The 13,625-nt window shown below is 39.1% G+C and overlaps 2 protein-coding genes across 5 annotated transcripts in view; one reads left to right on the forward strand and one right to left on the reverse strand.

Moving 5' to 3' along the window:
- Window positions 1-13,557, reverse strand: CYB561D2 (cytochrome b561 family member D2). Of its 3 annotated transcripts, none has more exons than XM_070738746.1 (5): window positions 13,164-13,557; window positions 9,809-10,113; window positions 7,545-7,582; window positions 2,034-4,364; window positions 1-1,936 (listed from the first exon to the last, which is right to left on the reverse strand). In XM_070738746.1, the coding sequence occupies exons 2-4, from the start codon at window positions 9,933-9,935 to the stop codon at window positions 3,861-3,863; spliced, it is 669 nt and encodes a 222-aa protein (XP_070594847.1). In that variant the 5' UTR covers window positions 9,936-10,113; window positions 13,164-13,557; the 3' UTR covers window positions 1-1,936; window positions 2,034-3,860. The 3 variants fall into 3 exon arrangements, with proteins under 3 accessions (XP_070594847.1, XP_070594848.1, XP_070594849.1); XM_070738747.1 differs by lacking the exon at window positions 13,164-13,557 and adding an exon at window positions 12,124-12,182; XM_070738748.1 differs by lacking the exons at window positions 1-1,936; window positions 9,809-10,113; window positions 13,164-13,557 and adding an exon at window positions 8,659-8,686 and having other exon boundaries at window positions 3,767-4,364.
- Window positions 13,296-13,625, forward strand: part of NPRL2 (NPR2 like, GATOR1 complex subunit) — a 26,694-nt gene continuing 26,364 nt past the window's right edge. Inside the window, exon 1 of one of the 2 annotated variants that reach the window (XM_070738740.1) lies at window positions 13,296-13,620. The gene's annotated coding sequence lies outside the window, so the exon portion shown is untranslated. The remainder of the gene's footprint in view (window positions 13,621-13,625) is intronic. The other variant, XM_070738742.1, reaches the window with a different exon arrangement.

Here is a 13,625-nt window from a genome sequence, read left to right on the forward strand (position 1 = left end):
TTTTTAAAAAAAAATCTTTATTTCAGCAATCATAAAGTACAAGCTTCCTTTCCCCACTCCAGGCTTCAAGTGGTAGGTTCATTTACTACAGTTTGGTGACATATATTTTGTTTTCAATGTTTTCAGATAACAAATATTATTTCTGTTCCTTCTTACCAAGGCAGCAATCACTACTTGACCAGTTTAATGAGTAAACACTGGGTAAAAAAGTAGCATTAAAACCAGTTATAAACTGTTCATTGATGCTATTTATGAGATGATTAATCTTCCCTATGCTTTCAGTGCAAATACAAACTTTTGCTAGTGTATGTTTTTTTTAAACTATAATACTGCATGGCAAAATATATGTTGGAACACAAATAGCAGATACAGATATCTAAACTATGTACCACTAAATAAAGGCATTTAAGTGCTGCTTGAAAAGAGCATATCTCATATCCATTACACTATCAAACATTATCAATCTTTGATCTTGCATTTGCAATAGAGAATGGAATTAAAATTGAAGTTACCTGTGGCCATCTGAAAACTATAGGATTTAAGTTAGTCTGTTTCATTGACTGCAATGAATACATCAGTACTAATAGTTCCTCTGTGACACAATATTATTTCCCCATTAAAGAAGTGATTATTTTTCTCCCTCTTTGGAAAGCAGGTCTTATCCTTTCTCAGTAGTAGGATACAAAGATATATTTATTTAAGGAGCTCCTGGAAATAATATAAGCAGGAATTATGGTTACCAAAATTGTTTTAACAAACATTAACAAAATGTTCGTTAACAAACAAACTCATTATGGGAGGTCAACTGTTGCTGATTTTAAAAAAAAGCAATTATAGTTGTTTCCCCTTTTGGAAAAGCAAAGGAAAAAGTATAATCTTTTTCTAAGTTCTTTAAGAACCTCAGCATGCTTGAGAAGTGCTCTGATGTAAGAATTAAAGATGAATGAAAATGCTGATTATGCACATGTATTTAATCACATATGAACTTTTCTCAAGCTGTTTGCATGATATTGCTTATCTTTGTCAAAAAACTGTGCATATGAAACAATTCCAAGTTTTGAGAAATGAGAGGATTTCCTTGTCAACCAGGCCAATGCATTTCTGTCTGTAATTGCAGGATAAACTATCTAGTACTATTATTCCTTACTACTCAGATATTGAAAAGTTTGAGTCAAAATGAAGTATAATTTGCCTGATTTACTGAGCAGAGAATAAGAAGCCTTCCCCCCACTTTACAAGTCTAAAAGATGAGGTTAGCAGTCACTTGTGACAGATTCCCCAACTAGTTTCCTGTTGAGTTTTGGGACTACAGTTCCCATCGCTCCAAGTTATCATCCGTTTTCAGTAAGATCTCACTTTAGAGAACAGGAAACTATATAATACAATATGAGAAGGAAGTTCAGGAGTTAAGTTTTGTGGAAACTCTGGTGGAGTTACTTGTTCTTGCCTCTAAAAAGAAATTTAAAAGAAACCTGAAGCAGCACACTTTGCTAGCCATTATGTTAGTGCTATGGGGAAGGGTTCATCCATTCTGCTTAACTTTGGTTTCTTTTAACCCTGACTTGTAAAATAAACTATGGTGGCCTGGTTCATAAAACTGCCATAATAGTATAATTAACATAAATGTCAAAACAAAAACCAATCACATTGTAATTTAGTTTTAACTTAGCCAGCAGGCTTTGAAATTTCATGGGTACCAAAGCTGTCAGCTAATGACCTCTAAATTCAATGCATACTGCCAAGGAACAGATTCAACTCATCTTACACAAGCCCATCCCTAAAGCTGCACTACAGTGTTGAGAGTTCTGAGTTGAGAATTAAAACAGTTCTGATTACAGCATTTCCCAATCTTTTGCACATCTCTTTGGATTCATGACCCCTTGAATTTTTGCCATGTATCTTCTTTGCATGTGGGATAAGCCTTATTAGATCTTCACTTGCATATTATTATTATTATTATTATTATTATTATTATTATTATTATTATTATTATTATTATTTATTGGACTTGTATGCCGCCCCTCTCAGCAGACTCGGATATATAAACCAAGTGAATTTTCATCTGAGTAAAAAATATGTACTTTTAAGAATCGGCATTCAGTCTTTATAATAGTACATAGCAAGGAAGAACAAGATAAGTTGAAAGAAGGTTAGAGAAGAAATATGAGAGATTACAAGACAAGAGCTGCCAAGAAGAAGCTCCCTATTAACTATTAGTAGGGAAAATGAGATAATCAAATGTGAATTTTGAAAGTCATTCAAAAATTCTGGGTGGCCTTGACATTTTTTTTAAAGTAATAGGGATACAATAGTATTCTTCACCCTGCATTTTCTCATCTTTCTAAAACTGGTTTGTGCTTACTTCCTTGCCCCCCTAGACTGGTGTTTTCATCTCTAGTCATTTTAAGATGTGGAGATTTGAGTCCCAGAATGCTCTAGCCAGCATTCCCAGCTGATGTATTCTGGAAGCTGAAGTCCATATATCTTAAAATATTAAAGTTGGGAAACATTGTCTTAGATCATTCCTTCCCTATTCCATCTTTTGTCTATAAAATTGTAGTGACACTACAATTTAGAATTATAGATGTACCTGGCCATATCAAGAATAATCTAGATTCTCATGGGTTACTTGCTCCTGGATAAAGATACCACATGCTTTCGGGGGACATGTCTTTTGAAAACTTATTAAATGGTTAGCAAAGTAAACAACTTACTGTTATGCTCTGCTAATTTTCCTACTAGGCCTTAAACCAGGGCTAATAATATACAACCTGCAGAAATGGTTGACTATAATTTAAATCCTAGCAAGAATCAAGGAATGTATGTTCCTGTTTTCTCCTTTAAATTAAAGTGCCTTTTTATAGCTCTGCATCTTTTAACTGCAGAGCAGAAAGTCAGAATATTGGTTGGAAATAGAGTTGCAATAATCCCGATGTACCTAGAGCAGGGGATTAAAACTGGTGGCCCGCAGGCTGGATGTATCATACACTGGCCACACCTACCCTCATTTTAGGGAAGGGGGAAAGTCACAATAAATCATGTGACAACATGACACCCCAAGTTTGATATCCCGATCTAAAGAATGGAGGGACATTGGTTTTAAATGATACCTTTTATGCTGAAGAGCTGTCTATATCTTACAGGCTAACATGCATTTGAAATCCTTCCGGGGATGACAATATTTGAGAGAAGAACAGATAAGCTTGAGTAAGAAAAACAACAGATAAAGCAATATTCTGAAGTCTTTTTCTTCACATTTTCCACCTGCGCAAAGCAATTCCACTTTTAAAAAATGTAAAATATATTATTAGCCCTTTATCAGCACATATGATTTAGCTAATATAGCTGGATACACTGTACCTTCACATAGCATGTGGCTTTTAAAAACAAATGAAGAATTGACCATCAATGCAAACAAAAATTGAATACATTGAATAAAAGCCATCCTTTCGAAGAGGAAGTTTAAAAATGCCCACGCCTTAGAACTGAGCACGAATATGAAAAAGAAGTTACAGCAAGTTAGATTTACAGTTGTAGATGTATATGGCCAATCATGGCCAATCCAGAATAATTTAAACCAGAATATTTCATTCAGAGGTGAAGGAATACCAGTACAGCAAAACTGGACTCTTATACAATACTATAATAATTGTTATAGTTCCAGCAATGGGATTGCAAGAAACCTGGTTCAACAGTATAGGCATCTGTGCTATGGAGAAACTGAAGCTATTTTTAAAAACCCATACAAAGTTAGAGGCAGGTAGAAAGAGATTCTTGAGTTCCAGTACTGCTGCATATAGCTATGGATTCCTTCCAGATAATGCAGAAATAGTTCTGGGATCCCACACAGATGTCTTGTTTTAAGGCTGGATCCTTTTACGGTAGAGATAGGCATTGGTCACTTGGTTCATGATAACCAAACTGGTGAGAATAGGGCACAACACAATTAGATACCAGGAGATTCCAGTCACAGTTGTGGAAAACCACAGGGAACACATGCCCAGCATCAAGCTGGCACAACCAAGAAGATACCCAATCAGCCCTGAGGTGGCATGGTACAGTTTCAGTTTGCTCAGGGTCCAGTTCTTCATCAGCTTGGGATAGAGCAGGACCAGCCCACCCATGCACTGCAGGCTAGCATATACCACTGTCAGCAAACCAGTCTGTCCGTGCCAGGTGACAAAGTGCTCTTTCCCATTGAGGTACTTGTTATAGATGATAATAGCCAATCCCAGCAATGCACAGCTAAGAGCAAGCAGCTGCAAAGCCCAGTGGAAGCGGACCTTGGCCTTGCGGGAGAAGGATCGGAGGAGGGAGCTCTCTGGAGAGAAAGTCAGCAGGGCCTCTGTCATCAGGAAGGAAAACTGGGAGAAGAGTAGACAAAAAAAAGACATAAGGGTTTCCCACCTAAAGATTAGTTGCAAAGAATATTTATCAATACAGTAGTACCCCTAGATACGAGCATACTTCATTCCATAAGGGAGCTTGTATCTCCAGGCAACTCGTATTCTGGAACAAATAACTTTTTTCCCCTCCTAGATAACCAAAAGCAAGGATTCTTCCGCCACCTAGTGGACACTCGGCTCATATCCCAAATTTGAGCTCGGAACTAGAACAGAAATGTCTCTCCCCTTGTGGCTCGTATCTTGAAATACTCGCATGTAGAGCAGCTCGTATCTAGAGGTACTACTGTACTGTACTTCATGTGAAAATTTGGGAAACCGTCAGATATTTAATGAGACACTCATTTGTCAATGGAGGAGGCTCTATTGAAGAAGAACTACTCTACATAACTTTTAAATGAAATTCTGCAAAAAGTGAAACTACAGATTTAGAGAGACAGTACAGGCGAAACTTGAAAAATTAGAATATCGCGCAAAAGTTCATTTATTTCAGTAATGCAACTTAAAAGGTGAAATGTAATATATGAGAGAGAGACTCCTTACATGCAAGGCAAGATAGTTCAAGCTGTGATTTGTCATGATTGTGATGAATATGGGCTACAGCTTGGAAAGATGAGAGAAATGAGACCAAACAATGCAGAAGAGCTGAAAGCCACTACTGAGGCATCCTGGTCTTTCATAACCTCAGCAGTGCCAGAGGCTGATAACTTCCATGCCACGCCGCACTGAGGCAGTAATTGACCTCAAGATTGACTCAGCCTTCCATCCTTCCGAGGTGGGTAAAATGAGGACCCTGATTGTGGGGGCAATATGCTGGCTCTGTTAAAAAGTGCTATTGCTAACATGTTGTAAGCCACCCTGAGTCTAAGGAGAAGGGCGGCATAAAAATCGAATGAATGAATGAATGAATGAATAGGGCAAAAGGGACTCAAACCATGTACTAAGTACATATGCATGCTTATACTTTTCAGAGGTTCGATATTGTTCTATGTACAATCCTTGTTTTATTGATCGCTTGTAATATTTTAATTTTCTGAGATGGTGGATTTGGGGTTTTCATGAGCTGTACTCCATAATCGTCACAATTATGACAAATTACGGCTTGAAATATCTTGTCTTGCATATAATGAGTCTCTCTCATATATTATACAGTATTTCACCTTTTAAGTTGAATTACTGAAATAAATGAACATTTGCACAATATTCTAATTTTTCAAGTTTCACCTGTACGTAGAGAGACTCATTCTTGAAACAGGGCAGCAGAAGTGCTATGCTATTTTTCCCAACCTCCATAGTGAAGAATATTTACTATGCTGTTGCCCCTTATTATGTGCAACAAAGAATTCTGCCTTTTTGCATGAAAGGCAACCACATGTATGATTGTAATAGAATGAATGGGGATGGTTGTTTTTTTTTTTTTAAATGGGGGGTTTAGATTAGATTTAAATTAGTTTTAAGGTTTGGGTTTCTTACATGTTCTTTCTGTATTTATTCCTGTTTTGTAAGCTGCCCTGAGTTTACGGAGAAGGGCAGCCTAGAAATCCAAATAAAAGAAACGAAAAGAAAAAGAAATTGAACAACTTGTTATAAAAGAAAAGGTTGTACAGGTATCCCTCAACTTACAATCGGCCACCTAGGAGCTGTCCAAAGTTACGACGGACTCCCCAAAGGCTACTTATGACCTAGTCCTGAAACAACAGTTGCTGCAGTCATTCTGCAGTCATTCATCCTTATGAACAACAGTGATACTGCAGTGCCCTCCTGCCTGTTTCCCTATTTCCCCCCACACACACTGGGTCCCCACAGGCTTTGGATCTGCTTCCCATCCTCCTTCTTACTTAACTTTCCAAGAACTCCAGAGCTTGAGTTAGGGAAGCTTGGCAAGAGGTTTTTTTGATGGGATCATATCTTCCAAGTGGCCATATTGAATTGCCATTTATAAAATGGCAGACACTTCCAGGATTATCCCACATAGGGTTGTTCATAAAATAGCAACCTCTTTTGGGGTTGTGCTATTCTGTTTGTTCTGTTTCCTAACATGGTCTGTGCAGTGCTATGGAGAATGCCGGAGCTTTCCACAGTATTGCGCAATTCATATTAGGAAACCAGAATGGATCGTTCTGTTAGTGGGCCATAGTTGCCGTTTCAGAGAGGCCATAAGGAACTGTGTTGCTAGGCAACACAACCCAGCAGCAAAGCAATCCATAGTCCAGGAATGCTGAGGGATGGTGTGGCATGCCCTCCTTCCCCATGTGAGGTACAGAACTCTGGAGAGCTCCAAAAGCTAAATGAGTGACAGGGAACAGGCAGGAGGCCAAAGGCCTGTGGGAAACCAATATGGAGAAGGAGAAACAAGCTCAAGGGTTATGGGGATCCCAAGGGGTGGGAAGCAAAGCATGGAATGTTTTATGAGGTGAAGGAGGCCTTGGGAAGCCCAGGGTAAGTGGGCATGAACCACATGTCAACTTGCAAAGCTTTCAAGTTGCCATAAGTAGGAGGGGGGGAGAACTGATGGAGTTGTTGGGTAGTCCTAACTGAAACTACATTCCACAAATGCCTTTCTTGCTGATTGTGTCCTAGGTTATCAGAGTCAGCAGAAGAGGGTGTGGGTTTCACAGCCTGCCAACGTGGTTCATTGGAGAATGTGATTTATGACATGCCCAGGGAGGAAGGAGGAGACAGGGTCATGGGGTCCCTTAATCTACCTGAGGTCAGTTCTGACTGCATCGGAGCATTGCCGGAATGTCGCTGCTACTAAATGACTGTATTTCTTTTGACACTTGGCTTGCGGCTCATAAATTAATCAGGGCATTTTTCGGAAACTTCACACCAGGACCTCCAGGACTTTCCTCCCATTGACACTCTGTGTTCTGCTTAATGACCTACATAGTCATTTTAATAACTGCAGGGGCTGGAGGTCATTAAGCAAGATGCTTTCTCAACTGTAGGGCAGGTTATACTGTGGTCATTGGTCAAGGATTTCCTGCATAGTTATTTATTAACTGCATAGTTAGTTATTTGAGAAATGATAACCAATAGTTGAAAAAAGAAGTATTATGTATCTATTGCTTTGAGTTATTTATAAAATAATAAATGTGAGATAAAAAATATAGAAAACATAACCTCATTGGTTTGGCTTACCGCAAGAGACATTAAGAAAGGATGCCAGGAGAACAAACCTGGAAAGGAATGAGAGCAAAAATCAATCTTTGCTACCTAATCATGGCTGAAAAGATAAAAGTATGCTCCTTACATTCAATTCTTAAAGTTGAAGTCTTAAAATACCCTGGTGTGAGATAATCCAACCCAACATTTCTATCATAGTTGTGCCTATGCAGTTTATTATGAAGTAAATTTTTAAGTGCTAATTCATGAAACTCTGTACTACATAATATAATTATAATAAGGTAACAGAACATACATTTTCAGAATTAAATGTTAGTCAATTTGGTCTAGTGGTTAAGATACAAGGCTAGAAACCAGTAGATCAGTGATTTTCAACCTTTTTTGAGCCGCGGCACATTTTTTACATTTACGAAACCCTGGGGCACATTGAGCAAGGGGGGGGGGGCAGCTAAAAAAAGTTTGGACAAAAAAATCCTCTCTCTCTCTCTTCCTCCCCTTCACTCTATTTCTTTCTCCCTCCCTCTTTCTCTCCCTTCCTTCCTCTTTCTTTCTCTCTCTCTCCATCCCTTTCTTTCTCTTCCTTCCTTCCTCTCTTTTTTGCTCTTTCTCCCTCCCTCCCTCCCTCCCTCTATGTCTTTCTCTCTCTCTCCTTTCCTCCCTCTCTCTCTCTCTCTCTTTCTTTCTCTTGTTTTCTCTCTCTCTTGTTCTCTTTTTAGCTCTCTCGCGCTCTTTCTCTCTTGCTTTCTTTCTCTCTCTCTCTTGCTTTCTTTCTCTCTTTTTTTCTCTCTCTTGCTTTTTTTCTCTCTGAGCTTCGCGGCACACCTGACCATGTCTCGCGGCACACTAGTGTGCCCCGGCACACTAGTTGAAAAACACTGCAGTAGATCATGAGTTCCATAGGCCTGCCTTATCTATCAGAGCCAGCTGGGGGACCCTGGCCGAATCATTCTCACAGTCCTCTTGCAGGGAAAATAGGAGAAGGAAAGTGTGTTGGATATGTTCTCCACATTAAGTTACTTATAATAAATAATAAAGACAGGGTATAAATAAAATAAACATTATATTGATTCATAGTCTTGTTTCCTGTGTTCCTGCAAAATGATGTATGTTCTCAAAATTCTTTACTCACCATGGAAAATGGAGCTTAATCCATGTTAAGCCTTTGCATTGAAGGCTCTTATTTCACTGTCATCTTCCTTTCACTAAAAGAAATTGATTACCTTTTTTCACAGAACATACAGAACTATAACTAGATTGGAGAAGACACTGCTATGAATGGATGGACTTGGTGGGATGAAGCTCAGTTTATAGTCAATAAAACAAAAGCAAAGGCTACATACACCAACCAAATTCAGCACAGGCAATGCAGTATGGATGCAATCGGTCATCAATACAGATGATTATACATTAAGCATCCTTATGGCTAGAAATTGGGGGACCATTACTACTAGTTTCACTTTAAATATGGAGCCAGCTGGGTGACCTTGGACCAGTCACTCATTTACTCTTTTTTCCCCCTAGGAAAACAAATGCAAGCCTCTTCTGCATACCTCACCAAATAAACTGAAGACTTGTCCAAACAGTCATCAGGATTAAACAATGACTCAAAGGCATGCACACAAATATAATTTTTTTCTCTGAGAACTAAAGGTAGCATTTATGAATTTATTTCCCAACAATGTATCACAGCAATGATCCTATAAATGGGACTGGGGGTATGATGAAAATGTCAAAACTGAATTGGATTTGAACCTAAATAGCTCAAAAACAAAACCTTACCTCTCTACTCCCCTAATTGTTTTAAGTATCTATAGCAGTACATTTGAGATTAAAAAATCCAGAGTGGATTGTTGGTCAAAAGAGGTGACTAGAATTGCCAAGATACAAGTCTAACTCAACCAGGGAGGTTACTGACTTTTAGCCTGTTTTCCTCTTCCCCAACCCCCTATGCCCAACCTTGATCTACTAGCTAAAGTCATCATCCAACAGGACGATGTGTAATAGTGTACAATATACAGTAGAACCACTGGTCACAAATGCTTCTGACCATAACAATTCACAATTATTATTTTTGTGGCTGATTTCCACACCATTTTTTTTGTAAGCGCCAAATTTCCAAAATTAGCTTCAGGTCACGATCAAATCAGTTTGTGACCAAAGTTGTGGAATGAATTATGATTATGACCAGAGATTATATTGTATGTTAAGCAGTCCTGTCCATATTCCAAGTACTATTAGGGAAATAACACTGCATGGTCCTCCCTTTGCCCTTTACTTACTTGATCCAGGTCTGGTGACTATCACCATGACAATGGTGAATCCAAGAGAAACCAGGTGTGTAACTGCACCAAAGACAGTCCTGAGAGAGTGGTAAATCTGAGATTCCGTTTCAACTGTCAGAGCCATGTCTTCTGGAATATGAACAAAATGTTGGCCTTCCACTGTCCACTATTTATTGATCTTCTGTATTTATGTGCAAACCCTATCAGGTGTTCCAGAACATCAAAGTGAGGGAAAATTCGAGCACTACTGTCTTTAAACAAAAAAAATCTGCTTCAGGTTTCTCATGCTTCTGTCAATTATCCTGTGTAGATAAATGTAAAGAGACAATATTAAGAAAAGGAGCAAAATAAAAGAATCTAGAAAACCCAAGAATCGTCTTTAGTCTTCAAGTATAATCAAACAAAATGCTAGACTATAGAAACATAGAAGACTGACGGCAGAAAAAGACCTCATGGTCCATCTAGTCTGCCCTTATACTATTTCCTGTATTTTATCTTACAATGGATATATGTTTATCCCAGGCATGTTTAAATTCAGTTACTGTGGATTTACCAACCTTGGATTGTTCCAAGGATCTACTACTCTTTCAGTGAAATAATATCAAAACAGAGTCTTCATTTCAATGAAGGTTTGCCATCAAAATCTGAGATTTTGCCAGAAAGGAAACTAGGTTTTAGATATTTTTAGGCTCTTAATGTAATTTCTCCCTCTTCTTTTTCCTGGTCTCATTTTATGTGCATTAAGAATATGCTGACTTTTGAGGGTTGGATGGAATTTTTTGTTGTGGGTGGGGAAAAAGTTTTCTAAATCTTTAATATAGGGAGGGCTTCAGATTAAGAGAGGCTTTAGTTCCCTCCTGGAACCAAAGCACTCAAACTAAACCTATATGCCTGAAGGAAGCCTAACTATATCACTAAATGCTGGTTTAGCTCCATTGTTTACATGTAGAACGAGATGGTATCAGTATTGCAATATGCAAGTACAGTATAGTAAACTGCTGCTGTCAACTTCAACTGACATTCAGAAGTTTTGGGAAGCTCCCCTGACAGGGATTGGTAATAAACCACAAACCAATGCAAACAAACAGAAGATGGGAACCACCCAGCCATGGTTGGTACATGAACCCCAGTAGTCTACCTTATGATTAATTTAATTAATCACAAGATAATTAATTATAGTTTAATGTTGGTTTAATTTGAAAAACCAAATGTCAACAAATCACAGCTAAAATATGGATGGCTACTTTATGGTTCAGCAGAAATCATGTAAACATGACCATTAATCTCTTGAAGAAGCAAAACATTCACCTCTTCAAAAGTCATGCAGATGTTCCTTTCTGGGGCCTTTTCAAAACAAATATTGTGCAGCATCCTTTTCTATGAATCATTAGCCAGAACATTTCATCTTATGCTACATTTCACTGCCAGTACAACATCAGAGCTTTCCCTATAGAAGCCTTTAAAAATGTAAACATCACTTTTTGTTTCACTAGGAAATTACAATTTCTTGAAGAACAGCCTGCAGAATTACATGCCGCCTTTACTACATCTGTGGAAATGCATCTCAGTCATAAGCTATGAGGATGTTTGAATATGTATTAAGTTAAAGAACACAGCAGGGTTCATGTTCATCTATCATGCTGCCCATCTCCAGCCCATAGCAGCATAGAAGTAGATGGCAAACATTTGAAACTCTGAAAAATAACTTTTCAAGATAAAACTCTTGAAAAATTGTTCAGTCACAAGCACTAAATAGAAAACACCAGTGGATTATGTTTAGTTTTTATGCACTATACAGCTTGCAAACTGTATTACCAATCTGTTTACCCATCTTTATTGCTAATGATTATATAAACATGAAAATAATTTTTCCTCTGTTCATATTTACTGTTGTTAAGTGATTGTAATTTGCCCAAGGCTACCAAGTGAGCATCACCCTGAGACTTCTTCTGACATTTCAAAATCCATCCATTAAATTATTTGCACCTGAAGATATGGGCAAGCAATTTAAATATATAATCATGCACGCGTGAGTTTCTTACAAATTTTCATAGTGGAAACTCATTGCTAACGGAATTACTGTTCTATACATCTTGTAACAGCTATTTTGGAATCATACATTTATAATATGCAAATTCAATTTGCCACAAATTTGCTGTACCTATGGGAATGCCGTAATAAATCAAAACAACCTGAGTGGAGAATTAAATGCCAAGCTTTGTAAGAAGGTGAATTGATAGAGATACAACCTTAATTAAATGAAGCCATGGGATTAAAAGTAAATGAGACTAGAACCAAGAAATTTGACTGACCTTAAGGCAGGTTGACCTTACCAATAGGCTTTCATATCATACCTTGTTCAGGTATACCTAAACAAATAAAACATTTTACGTGCTAGCTTATTGGCCAGGTTCCTACAAGACGCTGAACCACGAAATAACACAACCCTCTTTTAGCCTAGGGCTGTTCTCTCTAATACAGTATTAAGGCAAAGAGACAGACATCAGAGCTTTCCTTTCTTTGAGGGCAAGGCAAGGCTCACTCTTGTGCATTTTGAAAAAGAAGACGAGGGCAGCCTGCATTTTGATCCTGCACTGCGTTATCTTAGCAGCACAATCGAAAGTGGAGGTGCCTGCAAGAAGGAAGGAAATGAAACATGAGAAGCTACATTGTCTAAACAGACAAACAGCTCTCAGAACTCCGTCCTAAACGACAATACACAGGTTCGAGAATCCTTTCTTTCGAAGGAATCCTTTCGAGAAGAGAAAGAGGAGGTGCCCATCTTCCGCCACACCTGATCTGACAGCACCAGGACACACACATTCTCCTCGGATAAAGCAGCCTACTTCATAATGTCTCCCTCTTATTAGTACCCATCTCATGTATATAAACAGCGTTCTATCTATGTCTAAGGTGTGTAGTACAAGAGATGTGGAGAGATGCCTCCACCAACCAAGGACTATCCTTTTTTTTGCCAGAATTATTTATTATTTATTGATTTTGTCCATTACACAATGGGGGTTATAGTGGGTATACACGTAGTAAAATACATAATGAAGATTATAGAGGATACACTCATAGTAAAATATATCTAAGAAAGAAGAGAAGAGAAGATATAGGGATATCAATGAAAGAAAATAAAAAAATATAGGAAAAGAAGAATGGTATAGGAGATACAGAATGATAAGCGTTGAGTTTCCTGGGCTGCTGTTCCACCAAAAAAAAGCACTTCAAGCCCTGGAAACCCCAGTCGGAGCCCGTCATCCCCTGCCCTAATCAGCCCAGGAGGCTTTGAGAAAAAGCATCCCTCTCCCCAGCTCCAATCCAATTGGGGAGATTCTAAAGAACTCACCTCCGCCGACCACAGCAGCATCGCAAAGGACCATCAACTCCCGTGGAAGCCGAGGAAGTATCTGACGCCTTTTGATTGGGCAAGTCCGCCCAGCATTGTCATATGTCCCACCCACACCGGCGCCCAGGCTCTGTCTCTAAGAGGCTGAGCAGCGCTGCCCATCATCGGGGTGGGGGGTGGGGTGGGGGAAACCCTCTCCGAGACAGCTAACTGCGCGACACGTGACAAGCTTCGCACGTTCGGAACGACCATTCTGGGCTTAGCTTTAAGTGCCGGATGGTTACCGGCGGCCAAGGTCGGCGCCGCGTTTGCGAGCGGAGATCTGCAGGGAGGTGGTCTTCCTCCAGGGCCACTGAGACGCAGGCGCTGTGAGATCGCTCCCTCCTCCCCCCCCCCGCTTTTTCCCTCGCCCGGTTGGAGTTTCCTTGCGCATGCGTGCTTTGGCGGTATTCTTCCGGTAGG

This window comes from Erythrolamprus reginae, chromosome 2 (genome assembly GCF_031021105.1).
Source record: "Erythrolamprus reginae isolate rEryReg1 chromosome 2, rEryReg1.hap1, whole genome shotgun sequence".
Classification (NCBI taxonomy): domain Eukaryota; kingdom Metazoa; phylum Chordata; class Lepidosauria; order Squamata; family Dipsadidae; genus Erythrolamprus; species Erythrolamprus reginae.